General features: G+C 55.5%; 7 protein-coding genes across 8 annotated transcripts; 5 read left to right on the plus strand and 2 right to left on the minus strand.

Moving 5' to 3' along the window:
* Positions 1-1,870: 1,870 nt before the first annotated feature.
* LMH87_004279 (uncharacterized protein) lies at positions 1,871-2,499 on the minus strand (the record flags this gene model as incomplete). Its single annotated transcript, XM_056195472.1, has 3 exons — positions 1,871-1,988; positions 2,161-2,325; positions 2,456-2,499. 3 exons carry the CDS (start codon positions 2,497-2,499, stop codon positions 1,871-1,873), a joined length of 327 nt encoding a protein of 108 aa, XP_056049097.1.
* Positions 2,500-2,781: 282 nt separating this feature from the next.
* LMH87_004280 (uncharacterized protein) lies at positions 2,782-5,344 on the plus strand (the record flags this gene model as incomplete). The annotated part of the gene is made up of 2 exons (XM_056195473.1): positions 2,782-2,913; positions 2,978-5,344. The coding sequence occupies 2 exons, from the start codon at positions 2,782-2,784 to the stop codon at positions 5,342-5,344; spliced, it is 2,499 nt and encodes an 832-aa protein (XP_056049098.1).
* Positions 5,345-5,736: 392 nt separating this feature from the next.
* Positions 5,737-6,170, minus strand: LMH87_004281 (uncharacterized protein; the record flags this gene model as incomplete). Its single annotated transcript, XM_056195474.1, has 2 exons — positions 5,737-5,975; positions 6,065-6,170. The coding sequence occupies 2 exons, from the start codon at positions 6,168-6,170 to the stop codon at positions 5,737-5,739; spliced, it is 345 nt and encodes a 114-aa protein (XP_056049099.1).
* An 803-nt stretch (positions 6,171-6,973) lies between these two features.
* LMH87_004282 (uncharacterized protein) lies at positions 6,974-9,013 on the plus strand (the record flags this gene model as incomplete). Of its 2 annotated transcripts, none has more annotated exons than XM_056195475.1 (1): positions 6,974-9,013. In XM_056195475.1, the coding sequence occupies one exon, from the start codon at positions 6,974-6,976 to the stop codon at positions 9,011-9,013; it is 2,040 nt and encodes a 679-aa protein (XP_056049100.1). The 2 variants fall into 2 exon arrangements, with proteins under 2 accessions (XP_056049100.1, XP_056049101.1); XM_056195476.1 differs by having other exon boundaries at positions 7,088-9,013.
* Positions 9,014-9,589: 576 nt separating this feature from the next.
* On the plus strand, positions 9,590-10,072 carry LMH87_004283 (uncharacterized protein; the record flags this gene model as incomplete). Its single annotated transcript, XM_056195477.1, has 1 exon — positions 9,590-10,072. One exon carries the CDS (start codon positions 9,590-9,592, stop codon positions 10,070-10,072), a length of 483 nt encoding a protein of 160 aa, XP_056049102.1.
* Positions 10,073-11,788: 1,716 nt separating this feature from the next.
* On the plus strand, positions 11,789-12,866 carry LMH87_004284 (uncharacterized protein; the record flags this gene model as incomplete). The annotated part of the gene is made up of 4 exons (XM_056195478.1): positions 11,789-11,889; positions 11,957-12,141; positions 12,208-12,639; positions 12,712-12,866. The coding sequence occupies 4 exons, from the start codon at positions 11,789-11,791 to the stop codon at positions 12,864-12,866; spliced, it is 873 nt and encodes a 290-aa protein (XP_056049103.1).
* A 405-nt stretch (positions 12,867-13,271) lies between these two features.
* Positions 13,272-13,955, plus strand: LMH87_004285 (uncharacterized protein; the record flags this gene model as incomplete). The annotated part of the gene is made up of 2 exons (XM_056195479.1): positions 13,272-13,451; positions 13,521-13,955. 2 exons carry the CDS (start codon positions 13,272-13,274, stop codon positions 13,953-13,955), a joined length of 615 nt encoding a protein of 204 aa, XP_056049104.1.
* Between the last annotated feature and the right edge of the window lie 80 nt (positions 13,956-14,035).

A 14,035-nucleotide genomic window follows, 5' to 3' on the forward strand; every position in this document is an offset into this window, starting at 1 on the left:
TTCGGCGACGTGGTGGTGGGGGGGGGGTCTGGGACAAGGCGATGAAAACAAAGAAGAGGGAGGGAGCTGGGTTAGCTTCATGCAAGTCTTTGCGAGAAACGCGCCGTGGTAGAGATGCGTCACGCCCACCCCTCTGGTAGAGTAAAATAGAGCATGTCTACTGATCAGCGCATTCGCTGTGTGTACGTGTGTTACTGCTGCATGGCTTGACCGGTAGCCAGCTGTGCGCATTGTTGCTGCAGCCATACGCGAGGTGGCGTCAACACGCTGGCCGCGCTTGTCAGCCAAATGTTTAGTCCACATGCTGATACAAAAGGCGCACGGCAGAATAGTAGTAAAAAAAGTGCACACAAAATAATAACCAACAAAAGCCAGGCAAAAAGTGCCGTGCGGCCCATCATTTCAGCCCCAACGCCACGTCGCCTTGCAGCAAAGCACACGGACAAAGTTCTAGAGAGCCCCTAAAGGTCTCGGTCCCGATATCACTTTCCATTTGGGATGATGACCTTGACTTCGGCAAAACACCTTGACAAGATATGGTGACTGTATGGCCCTTCTTGGTCTTCAATGGCGGGGGCGCGGGGGCGGGTGGTCCTCTTGTCTGACCTTTTGACACGGAATAGAGACATTGCGCTGGGTTTTGTTTCTCCCCCACCGCAACAATCAAGACGACCGGTGAGCACAGCTTGCATTGTAGCTTGCTACAATCAGTCCCGCCCGAGAAGAGACTTGATTCTTTTCTTTCTTTATGTGCTGGGGGGGCCATGGAGAAAAAAAGTTGGCCGGGACGACCGGACATCGTGCGTCGCCGCCCGTCTACATCTCACGGACCGATCTGAGACCCCATTCTGCAGCTACTCGCCCTAATGTCACTGCCCCAGTGCCAGCTAGCAACGTAGTATCTTGAGTATGCGCTTTTTTTCAACTTGAACTTGAATGGTAGTGTTTGTGTGACCATTTGGGGATAATGCGCCGAGATTTCGGGTCCTTCGATAGTGGTGGTCAACCGGTCCCCTAGCCCTTCCTCACATCGGACGGTTTGGCCACTAGAGCGGCAGAGAGCCGGGCCGCAGTTGGAGACAAGTAAATGTCGGGAAGGTCATCTTAAAATAGGACACAGCACGCTGAGTTGCCCTCTGCAGGCACTGTTATCCGGCTAACAAGAGGCTTTCGGTGAGATCCCTGTGACAGGCGACTTTGTCACCGCTGCATCGGGTCCACGAGAAGTCGATCTGCTCTTGAGACCTCTTGCGTTGCCAGCATCCCCACAGCCATCGACAATCGTAGCCCGCCATCCCCAAAGACATCTCAGCGAAAAAGCGAGAGAAGTCCGGGAGCCAGCTGTGCTGAAAAGGCGAGACAGCCAACCGCGCGGGGCGGGGGCCACACCAGAGCCAGTTTTTGGCATGAAACAGACGACAAAGGGATGACGGGGACGGTTGTAGCGGGGACAAATCTAGAGTGCTTTTTCTATTTTGGTTCAACTGCACGTGTTGTGCTATACTGCATTCCAGTCGCTGAATCCCTGGGGCACTTGAGGCCGCCCTGCGCTGGCCGTGGCACAGAGAGGTGCGGGGGAGCAGCCAGCGACAGCAAAGCTGGAGTGGAAATAGATAGGCCGAGGACTGCGACGTTTTCCCCTCCCCAGGTGATGGTCCTCCCTGCCCTGTACAGCTGAGTTGACGCAGATGCTGAAAGACCTTTTCCCCAGTGGATGGATCTGAGACATGGTGAGGACCTCAGCCACTCGCACATGTTCCCTTGTGTCGATACGAGACAGCAGTTCTCTCCAAGTCATGAGCCGTCGTGCCGTCGAAGAACTTTGGGAAGCGCCCGAGTCATCGCCGGAGGGTGATGCCATGACAGTACTCTATCCACCGTGGAGCGTTGAGACAAACAAAATATTGTCGCCACTCTTTAGCTCGTACGCCTCCTCGCCCTCGAGCTCCCAATCAGCATCATTGATGAGGACCAAGATGCCAGGTCGTCTGGTTCGCCGATTACATATTAGCTTCCAAACTGTAAGAGAAAACCTCGCGGAGCGAATAGTGGAGGGAACAAGACTACTGCGGCTCAACTGGGGGAGAGGTGCACGCAAGATAGGCAGCATCGCCGCCCCCTTAGCGGTGCCCGGTAGTGTATGCGGCGTTCGAGACATACAGGTGGTCGTCCAGGACGAAAAGCTCCTTTCTGGTATCGTTCATTACTTCTTGGCAGAGATGGGCTATCAAAAAGGCGATGGTGGCAGGCAGTCCATCTTTGTCGTGAGCTGGCAGAGCTAGTGAATGTAGTCTTTGGTCTGAGAATAGCATTTCTAGTCCGCCACTTTTTTCAAGTCAGTTGGTGTAGGCTTTGTCGGGTCATAACAACTCAGGTAATTCTGATGCGATGACGCCAGATATGGCCCCTCGCATTGAGGAATTGACGGCTATGCTCGCAGACGGGGTAAACGTACGAAAACTCGACGGCCAAGGATATTTGCTCTGCAGAGGCCGCCATGTTGAGAATTGTCCAAGTAGCTGCTTTTCTCACGCTGGCAAGTTAACGTAGCTATATGGTCGTAATTAAAAGAAAATTGAACAATTTTCGAGGTCCGAATAATTCGAAAGCTTTTCTGATTGTCCATGCTTGACGTTGGGCAGCAAACGGTGCCAGATAGTTGATGACTAATATCCTGTTCCTCACTGAATCGGAGCTTGGTTAGCTGCAGCCAATCAGAGTACGAGGCGGACACAATTTTCAGACTCACACCAACAGCCAAGCCTGGCGACAGCTGATGATATGGGCAGCGAAAACGTCTCTGTAGAGTATTTGTCTGCCGGCGCCAACAGGCAAACCGCGGTTGCGGACTGGAGTCGGGGAGGGCTGCTGGCTTTTGGCGCGGACACCAATGTTGCCTTTTGGGCTCCCAAGGTACGATTTTCCCAATCCACGGTGTGATCATGTAAACACATGAATTCTGATGCAAAAATCATAGGAGAATTCTCAGCGGGGAATTTCGGGACTGTTGAGTGGACATGGAGATGTTGTCAAGGCCGTGACATTTCTCCCGGATGACGATGGCGATGAAGCCAGCTATCTCATCAGCGGCGCCAACGACAAGTCTCTCATTGTTTGGAAGTCCACTCACGACCAAACGAGGTTCAAACTGCTACATACATCGCACGATCATGCCGGTGCCATTAACTGCATTGCAGCCATACGCGTCGCCAACGAGCCCGCAAGATGGCTCATCGCAAGCGGTGCTGCCGATGCTACGATTAACATCTGGAGCTTTGAGGCGGATAAGCTTGAGCTGCTCCAAACTATCAAAACGACACCCAAGTTCTTTCCCCTTTGCTTGTCCCTGAGCTGGATCGATGATTGTGGCAATGTTCTCGCTCTGGCTGCGGCCGGCACCAAGGACAGTATCCAGATTCTTACGACGGAAACCCAGAGCGACGCGATTCAGTTCCAGACGCAGGCAACCCTGCGCGGTCACGAAGGTTGGATCAGGTCGCTAAGCTTTGCGAGAGAAAGCAGCAAACCAGGGAACGATTTGCTACTCGCATCAGCCAGCCAGGATAAATACGTTCGCATTTGGAGGTTTCATCAGGGCCAGGAGCTGCCCGCAGCGACCGCAGAGGGCGCGGACCCCTCCAGCGGTGCCTACATGCCCGGAAAATCGCCGTCGAACAAGGCACACTGGATCAAGGCTGCCGGCAAGGACTTTTCTGTAACCTTTGAGGCGCTTCTGCTCGGCCACGAAGACTGGATTTACAGCGCCAAGTGGCACGCGCACGCCGACGGCAAGCTGCAGCTCTTGTCGACCTCAGCGGACAATTCGCTCGCCATCTGGGAAGCAGACCCCGAATCGGGTATCTGGGTGAGCATGGTACGACTGGGCGAAATAAGCCGCGAGAAGGGCGCGACGACAGCAACGGGTAGCACTGGTGGCTTCTGGACGGGCTTGTGGTCGCCCGACGGCAACTCGGTCGCATGCCTTGGTCGCACTGGAAGCTGGCGCCGCTGGGAGTACGACGTCTCCGAAGACCTGTGGCGCCCATGCATCGCCACCTCAGGCCACACCAAGGCTGTCACGGGCATTGCCTGGTCCAAGGACGGCGAGTACCTCCTCTCCACCAGCCTGGATCAGACCACACGCCTGCACACCAAATGGACCTCCTCCGGTGCCAACACCTGGCACGAAATGTCGCGGCCACAGATCCACGGCTACGACCTCAACTGCATCGACTCCATCAGCGCCACGCAATTCGTGTCGGGCGCCGACGAGAAGCTGATGCGCGTCTTTAGCGAACCCCGGTCTGTCGCCGCGATGTTGCACAAGCTCGGCGGCATTGGCAGCGTCGGCGAGGTGTCCGCCATGCCTGACGCGGCCAACATGCCGGTGCTCGGCCTCTCCAACAAGGCCATTGACGCCGTCGACGACGACGCCGAGATCCAGCCCGTCGACGACCGCGACCGCGAGGCCATGGACCCGGCGTCGATTGTCAAGAAGTCGCAGCTCGACCTGGACCGCCCCCCGTACGAAGAGATCCTGTCGCGCGCGACGCTCTGGCCCGAGGCCGAGAAGCTGTACGGTCACGGCTACGAGCTCTCGTGCCTGGCGGCCAGCCACGACGGCACGCTCGTCGCCAGCGCCTGCAAGGCCAGCTCCCTCAACCACGCCGTGATCCGCATCTTCGAGACGGAGCGCTGGACTGAGCTTCGCCCGCCGCTCGCCGCGCACACGCTCACGGCCACCCGCCTGCGCTTCTCCTCGGACGACAGACATCTTCTCAGCGTGGGTCGTGACCGCCAGTGGGCCGTCTTCCAACGGACAGTCGGCGGCAGCGAGGCGACGACGACGCCGTACGAGCTGCTGCAAGCCAACCCCAAGGGTCACACCCGCATGATCCTCGACTGTGCCTGGGCGCCTGCGAGCAGCGGTGATGCTAGCAGGCCGCTGCTCTTTGCCACCGCCGGCCGCGACAAGCAGATTCGCGTCTGGCGCGCCCTGGTCAACGCCGAGGGCAGACTCGAGTTTGCGCAGGCAGCCGCCGTGTCGACGGGCGTGCCGGTCACGGCCGTCGACTTTCTGCCGTGGGCGGTCGGGGAGGGCCGGTATGTGCTGGCCTTTGGCACCGAGACTGGGTGCGTCGGCACGTATCTGGTGTCGGCGGACGGCACAGACGCCAAGGAGCAGCCGCTACCTGTCGGCATGCACCTCCCCAAGACGGTGCTGCAGCTCGCATGGCGCTCCTCGCAAAAGGGGGAGGCTGCGGCCGCAGAGCTTGCCGTCGCGGGTGAGGACTCTTCGCTGCGGCTCTATGCATTTAAAGATGGTTTTCTGCACGGCGTATAAAAAGCATATATGATAATGAATTGAATAATTTAAAGTCCAAGGCCCGCGAGAAGTTAGGGAAATGTCAATATGCGGTATAAATTATTATCATTAAGGTCCCATTCCCTTGGAATGTGTATAGTTATGCATAACGTAAACCAATGCCATATGGTTTGCCTATAATTCATGTAATCAACGCCGTAGCAATGTGAGGCCGGTCAGTCGCCCTCGCGGGATGCAGACCCGGCCCGTTCATCTTTCTTTCCCACGTGCCATTCCAACAACACATGCTTTCAAAAAGTCTTCTTTAGGGTTTCCAGGGTGCATGTACAGCCCCCAAGTTCATCATTCATGTTTTTATGTGCTCCTGATGCGTGCCTCGGTCTCGGACGGAATTTAAAAAAAGGGGCGCTTCACAGCTCGGCCTTGACGGGCGGTGTGTCGACGGCACCGGCGGTGATGATGGGAATGGTGGCATCCAGCACGCCCGAGGACATGACCTCACGCACGGCCCCGCGCGCCGAGGCCGCGACGTCGATGCTCTCGCCGTTGATGTAGTACCAGACGCGGCCGGCAAGGATGGTGATGTGGTGGGGGAGGTAGAGGACGGCGGCGATGAATGTCAGGCTAAAGAGGAGGAACACGATGGAGTCTGTTTTTGGCAGCGGTTAGAAATGTCGACGCGACGTTTCGGTTTGGTGACTGAGTCTGGCACGAATCGGTGCGGAAAAAGAAACGTACAAAAGGCAAACTTCTCCCAGGGCGTAAACATGTACACGGCAAAGGTGACTTCGATCTGGATCTGCTTCTTGCGGAGCCATTTGGTGAACTGGGCAATGGACGACATGATGGCGGTGGGTCGATTTTATATTTGAAACAGGGCGAGAGTTTGCGGTCCGGTGTCGCGGATTCCGAGGGCAAAGCTCGTGATGTGTCGCAATCGTGGGAGTTGTCGAGAAGGGGCGTGTTGCCAGACGTAGGGGGCGGAAGGGGGATACCGGCAGCGCAAGGTTGAGAGGTGTCGGGTCGCAAGCGTCGTATCAAGCTATTGAAGGAGATTTCGCCAGCGCTATCGTAGTTGTGCGGTTGTTGCAAAGAGATTTGTCGAAGATGGTGATGCTTCGGAGTCGGCGGGACGAGCATGTCAAAAATTAAAAGGGACTCCCCACTGTATCGCCGCCAGCGCCCAGGGGTCGCGACACTGTGATGCTAGCGCCCTTGGCCGTTTGGTCGCCTCCAACTTGGACCCGTCATCTCGCCAGCACTCTATCAAGGAACTCGAGCCTGTCAAAAGGGGAGTTCACGAAATGTCAAGATCAATTACTGTCCATCACAGTAATTATCCTAGCGATCGGGTTCAGACGTTAAGCCAAACGCCAGGCGTATAGCGTACACACACGCCGTTTACACCAGCATCGAAAGGGTCTCAACACCAAGCCACGGTCTCATGGCGATAATATTGCTACATCAACCAGAAAAATATACTATAATGGAGAAAGGTTTTGAATACAATGTCTTTCAAGCCTTGGCTCTTTCCGAGAACCAACCTTCTCCTCCTTGAGTCGCCATCCCGGAACGGCACCTTGCATCTAGATAGCTGGTAAGCAGAGCTTGGGACCAGGAGAACCGTCTCCCGAATCTATCACAATTATGCACTCATGTGACACTCATGAGGACCAGCCACGCCCCATGTCTGCACGCGCTTTATCTTGCCCTCCACTTACATCGGTCTCACCCGGTCAAGCAGAAAGCCTACAAGCTACGATGAAGACATTCCGGCTCCTTAATACAGCGACCTGGGCAGTCGAGGTCTTTGAGATTGGCCAAGCGCCGCCGTACCTAGCCATATCCCACGCCTGGTCAGATGCCGTCTTTCCCAGAAAACTGCCTCTCAGTCCTTCATTCGGCAGCGATGCAATCGCGCAGACGATCCACAAACGCGGTCTGCATCATGTGCGATATTGCTGGATCGACCTCTTCTGCATCATACAAGACTCCGACGAGGACATGTGCGAGCAGATTCCGCTCATGAGCCACATCTACGGCGACGCTCAAGCCGTCTTGATTATGCTCACAAGCAAGCTGAATCTCACGCAAGAGCAAGTGGACCAAGGCACAGCGCAGCTCGACGAGGCTATTGCGATTTGGCGCGAAGAAGCATGGACGGACGAGGGCGTGCAAGAGTATTGGGGGCGCGGGCGCGGGCGCGGCACGCTCGTGCAGGCTATGGGCATACTTGCGCGTTTTACAAACGCGGCCTGGGGCACCCGCGTCTGGACGCTGCAGGAGTACCTGCTGGCCACGACTGTTGTATGGATTGGCGCTGACTTGGAGCCAATCTTGATCCATGATGAGCTTTTTGTCGCTATACCCCGGCTCTGCGAGGAGTTAGGCATATCCGAATGCGCACACCGAGAAGACCCGGCCACCAGCGAGTATGAACTGCTGTTCTCGCACTTCTCCGGCATGGCCGCTCGGCGCACTGGTGCCATCGATCGCACGCGCGTGATGGAGATGCTCGGAAATCGGCAGGCTTTTCTCCCCGTCGACGAGGTGTACGGTTCCATGGCCGTTTCTACAGTCGAGATTAGCGTCCGGCCTAAGGAGTCGAGGGAGAGTGCATGGAAGAGGTGGACTGAGGCTGCGCTGACTGCTGGGCACCTGCGATGGCTGATGCTGCCTCCCTCTATGCGCATAGAGAATAATGCTGCTGGGCTGACATGCGCAGAAGTTGCTTGCTCAGGGCGGCATCTGCTATCATCGGCGTCTGGGTTGGATACTGTAACGCCGTATGGGCCTGTGACTGTTGAGGACGGTACAGTTGCGGTTACCGCAAGACGCATTGGGCCGTGTGTCATTCTTCGTAAACTTGGGCCCGTGCTTCGGGGTGGCGCCGGGTGGGTTCATCGGGACTTGACGCTCATTCTTTACGCAGAGGGTGCTTGGCTCTCTGCCATTGATGTAGCCGTCGCGTTCGGCGCTGGGCGTTATACCAACAAACAGCTCATTATGATTGCGCAAACACTTGCCAATAACTACGAACGTGCTTTGCGATTCATCAAACAGCATATGGAGACCAAGTTTCGTCCGATATTTCCGGCGGAGCGGTATCTGTCGGTATGGGCTGATTTCATGCAGCTGCAGTCCCAGTGCGTCATGGACATGCTCAACTTTGGCGTTGGGTATCTGATTCGAGTACAATGTCCTGCGACACAGATACCGTTCGTGACCGTCCTCGTCACAAACGGACGCTGCCCGGAACGGGGCATGGTGGCCTTTGACTGCAATGCCCGCGGCGGTGATGGACGGTCAAAGCTTTTGATATGTGAGAGACCGGACGCAGGGGCGTCGAAGCAGTCAAGTTTTCCAGAGACGCCATGGCATAAAGCCGGTGTTACGGTTGCCGTGGGTGAAGTCTACGGATCTGGATGGGATTCCATACCCTTCGACGAAGTTCACGTTGGAGGATCGAGATGCCGAGTATGCAAAGGAGCTCCTGCTCCCGAAACGCATAGCCAGCCCTCGGCTCGGGCTCCAAGACGACGAAAGGATCATTCGACCATGATGAGTGGTCGGTTGCGGAAACGACGCAGAGGTCATGCACGTAAAAATCGCATCAACAAAGTCATCAAAATCAGGATTCGTGGAAGGGGACGTCTGGCTGATTTGAGCAGCTTGCTGGAGACATGACCTCCCGAGATGCCACGCGTAACAAACGCAGAAATCTCAACTTCTCAGTGGCGGGGGATCAACAACGATCGCCGACCTGCGTCATCTTGGTGTTGGAGCTTTCAAGTGTACCTTTACTAATGATATGGTACGCCCGACAAGGCTGCGGATTGACCATGAGAAGATGGAGAATGCCTACAACCACAGGCTTTCCATCCAAAGTCGGCTCAGTCTAGTGCCTAAAACCTTATCCCATTGGACCGAAACAAAGTACAAAGGCTCTCGTCGGGCCGACAAGAAATAGCAGTCACTCCTGCCTCTCTGCCTTGATACTCGATTGGCTCGAGAATGAGTTCTCTCTCAAGCCACCAACGTATTCGAACCATTGCCCATTCATTGTCTTGCAAACACTTGCATCTCTAGTGACGTCTCAGCATGAGGCCGGGTACCCCGCGCTGTGGCCTGTCGTGTTCCTCCACGCAACTCTTCCTCTGCAACGAAAATTATGTAAATCTCCCATCATAAACAAAAGAGAAGAAAAAAGGACCCGACCCTCAGACCGCGCACTAATCTCGTGTGTCAACTTTCAATCTCAGCATGTTCATCCAAGACCAACCAGCCCAGGCAGACCGGTCGCAGGCAGCCCCAAGTTCCACTGCGCAGACCAGTCGGCCCCAAGAACAGCTCACGGTGGTAGACACGGCGACGACAACCGATCAAGTCACCTATCCATCCGGCCTGCTTCTCTGGATGGTAGTTGCGTCCTGCTGCACCGTCTCTTTTCTCCACGGGCTGGACCTCACCATTGTTGCCGCAACCGTCCCCAGCCCGACCAACCACTTCAAGACGGTGGCCGACATTGGGTGGTACTCGTCAGCCTACGCCCTTATTACGGCCGGCCTCTCCTTCTCCGCAGGAAAATTGTACAGCATCCTGCCACTGAAGAGTCTCTTCATCGCGTCGCTGTGCATCTTTGAGGCGGGATCGCTCGTCTGCGCGGCGGCCGCGACGTCGTGGATGTTCATCCTTGGTCGTACTGTTGCCGGCATCGGGTCGGCGGGGCTGGTGTCGGGATCGTAAATGACGATTACACACTGCTTCCCAAGCCAGAAAAAGAGCCGTGTGGACTACGGTGGTAGGATCGTCGCAATTCATGGGGACTGTGAGCGCACCGCTCCTGGGCGGTGCTTTGATTGACTGGATTGGGTGGAGGGCTTGCTTTGGCATCAATGTTCCCCTCGGTGTCGTAGCCTACCTCTTGATTCAGTTTGGCCTTCAGGGGTAGCCGGTCGCTGGTGGTGATCAAGACTCGTGAAGGCATAAGTTGAGATGGTTCGACTGGGTGGGAGCGCTCTGCTTGGTCCCATCCATATGCTGTCTTCTCCTCGCATTGCAATGGGGCGGCAACACGTACCGCTGGAGTGACGCCCGCATCATTGTGCTTTTGGCCCTTTCCTTGATGCTGCTCGGCGCCTTTGCTTGGCGCCAGCACCGATTGTAAGATGACGCCACTCTTCCACCCCGGATCCTTCGCATGAGGTCTGTCCTGGCCGCGACTTGGTTCAGCGCCTGCATCAATGCGACCTTGTCAATCACAGAATATTACGTCTGCATCTATTTTCAAGGAGTCAAGGGCTACTCCGCAACACGATCTGGGCTCCTCATGGTCCCAATGCTGGTTGGCATCGCACTCGGGAACCTTTGTGGCGGTGCGGGTAGCGCATGAACAGGCTACTGCAGCCGTAAGTTGCAATTTTACCGTCTTTATTCAAATTGAATCCAAAAGAACTCTACTGAAAAGATGGCCTTAGCATTCATGATTGCCAGTACATTGCTGGCACCTATAGCGTCTGGCTTGCTGACAACCATCGGCCTCGACGGAGGCGTAGCGAAAGCAGCGTGTCTTCTCGGGTTTCTCGGTATGGCAACCGGCATCGGCATCCAAACCTCGACCTTGGCCTTACAAGCCATGATGAAATCCAAGGATCTTCCGATGGCATTGCAGCCATCGTTTTTGGTGCCAACATGGTGACGCCATCTGGATTGTCGTGTCTGCAGCGTTGTTCCAAAGCCGACTCGTCAGTGAAATCGCAACGCATTCTCCATCTGTCAATGCTACAGTTCTTTCGCATGCTGAGCTCTCTGAAACTGCTGAGATTGTCGATGGCGATCGTCTTCGCGATGTCTAGCTTGGGTACGACGAGGCCGTCACGCAGACACTTTACCTGCCCGTCGGGCTGACGGTTACGACGATTCTCGCATCGGCCTTGCTGGGGTGGCACCCAATGAAGAAGAAAGAGGCGTAGCTGTACGAGCACCCTGTCAGACTGCGCGGCTTATCGCAAAGGATGGGCGTGCTTTCACGCAGAACAATGTGATGCTAGGTTTCAATTGACTCGACATGATGTATATTCATTATTGGCATATTCTTACCACATGCTTCTTTCTTTAAAGACAATAGCAAATTTTGCGGTGTCGAACTCCTACACTCTCGCAATGCCTAGTATTCGGCAACTGCGTCAGTCACTGAACCCAATGTTATCTAATGTCGCTCAGCCATGCCGTCCCGTAATTTAATACGTAGGGGAATACTTCCGGCGCGGAGAACTGGAATACCAAGTCGGAAATCTGAAAGATGATGAAATGTCCTAGAGCAGCGTTCGACGAGGCTGGACTCCACACCTGCGTCTCATGCAGCCTCTTTCAACATCGTCCTCTCAACACACTGTACCAACGATCTAGTACATCGAAAAGATAGCCAGGACGGACAAATACCTTGATACCTCTCTGTTTCTAATGTCGTCTCTATCAGCCGTTGATACAGAAGGCCGCCCAAACGGCATGTCGCCTGGCCTTGTACTCGTCTTCGGCTGCGAAGCCGGCCCAACACGGTCCTTGTGAGGCATCTCACCGTTTCCCGACAGCTTAGTCTCGGGATTGCCACTGACACTCCAACCCTTCTAGTGGAGTAGAAGCGGACAAGCGTGCCATCATCTCCCAGCATGTTTCTGCCACGACCGTGGCAACCGCTACTGCTGCCCGCGGCCAGGCCATTGTCCCTACTCTTCCCTCTCTCCTCCAGGACCAAATCGCAGCAGCGGTTTCCCAGAGCGAAATTTCAAAACCCGGCCATGTCGTGACAAAGATTGGCAAGCTTCTATAGTCCCCCCAAAAAAGCATAGCCGCGCGGTCCTAACATCAGCCTTTGCCTACAGGGGCCGTCCTCGAGCCCGTCGCTATCCAGATACTCTCGAATATGCTCTCAAACAGAGAGTGGACCTGCGTCGTCGACATGGAAGAAGAACGGCTCCCTGCATCACACAGCGAAGCCATGACGCAGTTTCGGACGCTCATCCTCCCGCACGCCACCGTTCTCTGCACATCCGTCGACGAGGCCCTCGCGCTCCTCGACGATGCCGGCGCGCCGGTCCCACATCCGCGTGGCATCCCCGATATCCAGCTCATCGGGATCGCTCTGCGCCATCTCGGCCCGGAATACGTCGTCATCAAGCAGGAGTTTCTCGATGAGGACGAGCAGACAACGACGCTACTGTACGTGCTGTGCGGGCCGCAGGAGAAGCCCACGTACGACCGACTGCGCTGCGCAAACCCAGGTTTGGTGGTCGGAGCAAGTTTTTCTATTCCTTGTAAGTTTGGAGAGAACAGATCCGGCGTGGTTAGAAACGAGACTGAAAAGAAACTGATGGTGTTGTGACCAGCTGCCATCGCGGCAAGACTGGCAAAAGGCGATGATGTGCCCGAGGCAGTGTCCGCAGCTTTCGAGCATGTAAAGAGTATGATTGAACGGGGCATGATTCCCGATGATAGGGGATCCAAAAAGAGCGATATATGCATCTACCAGGAGTCCTCTTGAACAATGGTAGACCTGCGCAGGTTGTATAGTCACTTACAAGAGCGTAATGATGCCGACTTTTGAAGACTCAAGAAGGAAACCCCCAAATTAAAAACACATTTACCAAGATACGAGATTTGGTACACACATATTACCATTCTATAAGATATAGAGTGGCTTTTCTTTAAAGATACATGTTCTTTTGCACGTCACACGTCACGCCCATGTCGGAACGAAGAGGCGACCCACTAACATCTTCAACGGTCAGCGCTGCTTCACCAAACTACTTTCATCCATCATCCCAGCACTGATTTCCCTCCTTGCACGGCACCACCTCTCATATTCAATTCAATTAATCTCACAAAATCCATTCTCATACTCTTTCATAAGCCCCCTCATCAGCCGAGCCCCGCGCCCGTCGCCACCATGCAGTGCCTCCTGCGCCGCGCGCGCATCACCACCACCTCTCTCCCCCATCCATCTCGCTTCCTCAGCAGCACGCCCCCGATCCTGCAAAAGTCCATGCCTTCGCGCCCCAAGCCTCCGCCCGACAGCGACCTCGAAGAGTCGTACCTCAAAGGCAGCGGGCCCGGCGGACAAAAAATCGTACACCTCTCCCCCTCCCCTCCCATTCCATCTCCCTCCCTCAGACTGACCAATCCGCTGCCTCCCTAGAACAAAACCAACTCTGCGGTGCAGCTCAAGCACATACCCACCGGCATCGTCGTCAAGTCGCAGGCCACGCGCTCGCGGGCGCAGAACCGCAAGCACGCGCGCGAGATCCTCGCCCAGCGCCTCGACGACCTGCAGAATGGCGAGCAGAGCCGCGCCGGCATCGTCGGCGCCGTCAGGAAGAAGAGGGCCGACAGCGCGGCCAAGAAGAGCAGGCGCAAGTACAAGAAGCTGGAAGATGAAAAGACGGCGGCGGCGCAAGAGCAAGGAGAAGAGGCAGGGCAAGCAGGCACTGCATCTCTAGATAGCACTGGTAAAGCGGGAGAACGGTCAAGTCAGACTACCGCAATGAACACGTCGGCGGAAAAAGGCAACCCGTTGCAAACAAGCTTCGATACAGCACCAAGCACGTCGATAAGGTCTACGACCGGATCATAGTTGGAATACAAGCAGACAGTGTTGGCTTCTACCGGCCGCGATAATTAAGCACTCTCAAGTACCAGACTTGGAAAATCACA

Source organism: Akanthomyces muscarius, chromosome 2, assembly GCF_028009165.1.
Source record: "Akanthomyces muscarius strain Ve6 chromosome 2, whole genome shotgun sequence".
Classification (NCBI taxonomy): domain Eukaryota; kingdom Fungi; phylum Ascomycota; class Sordariomycetes; order Hypocreales; family Cordycipitaceae; genus Akanthomyces; species Akanthomyces muscarius.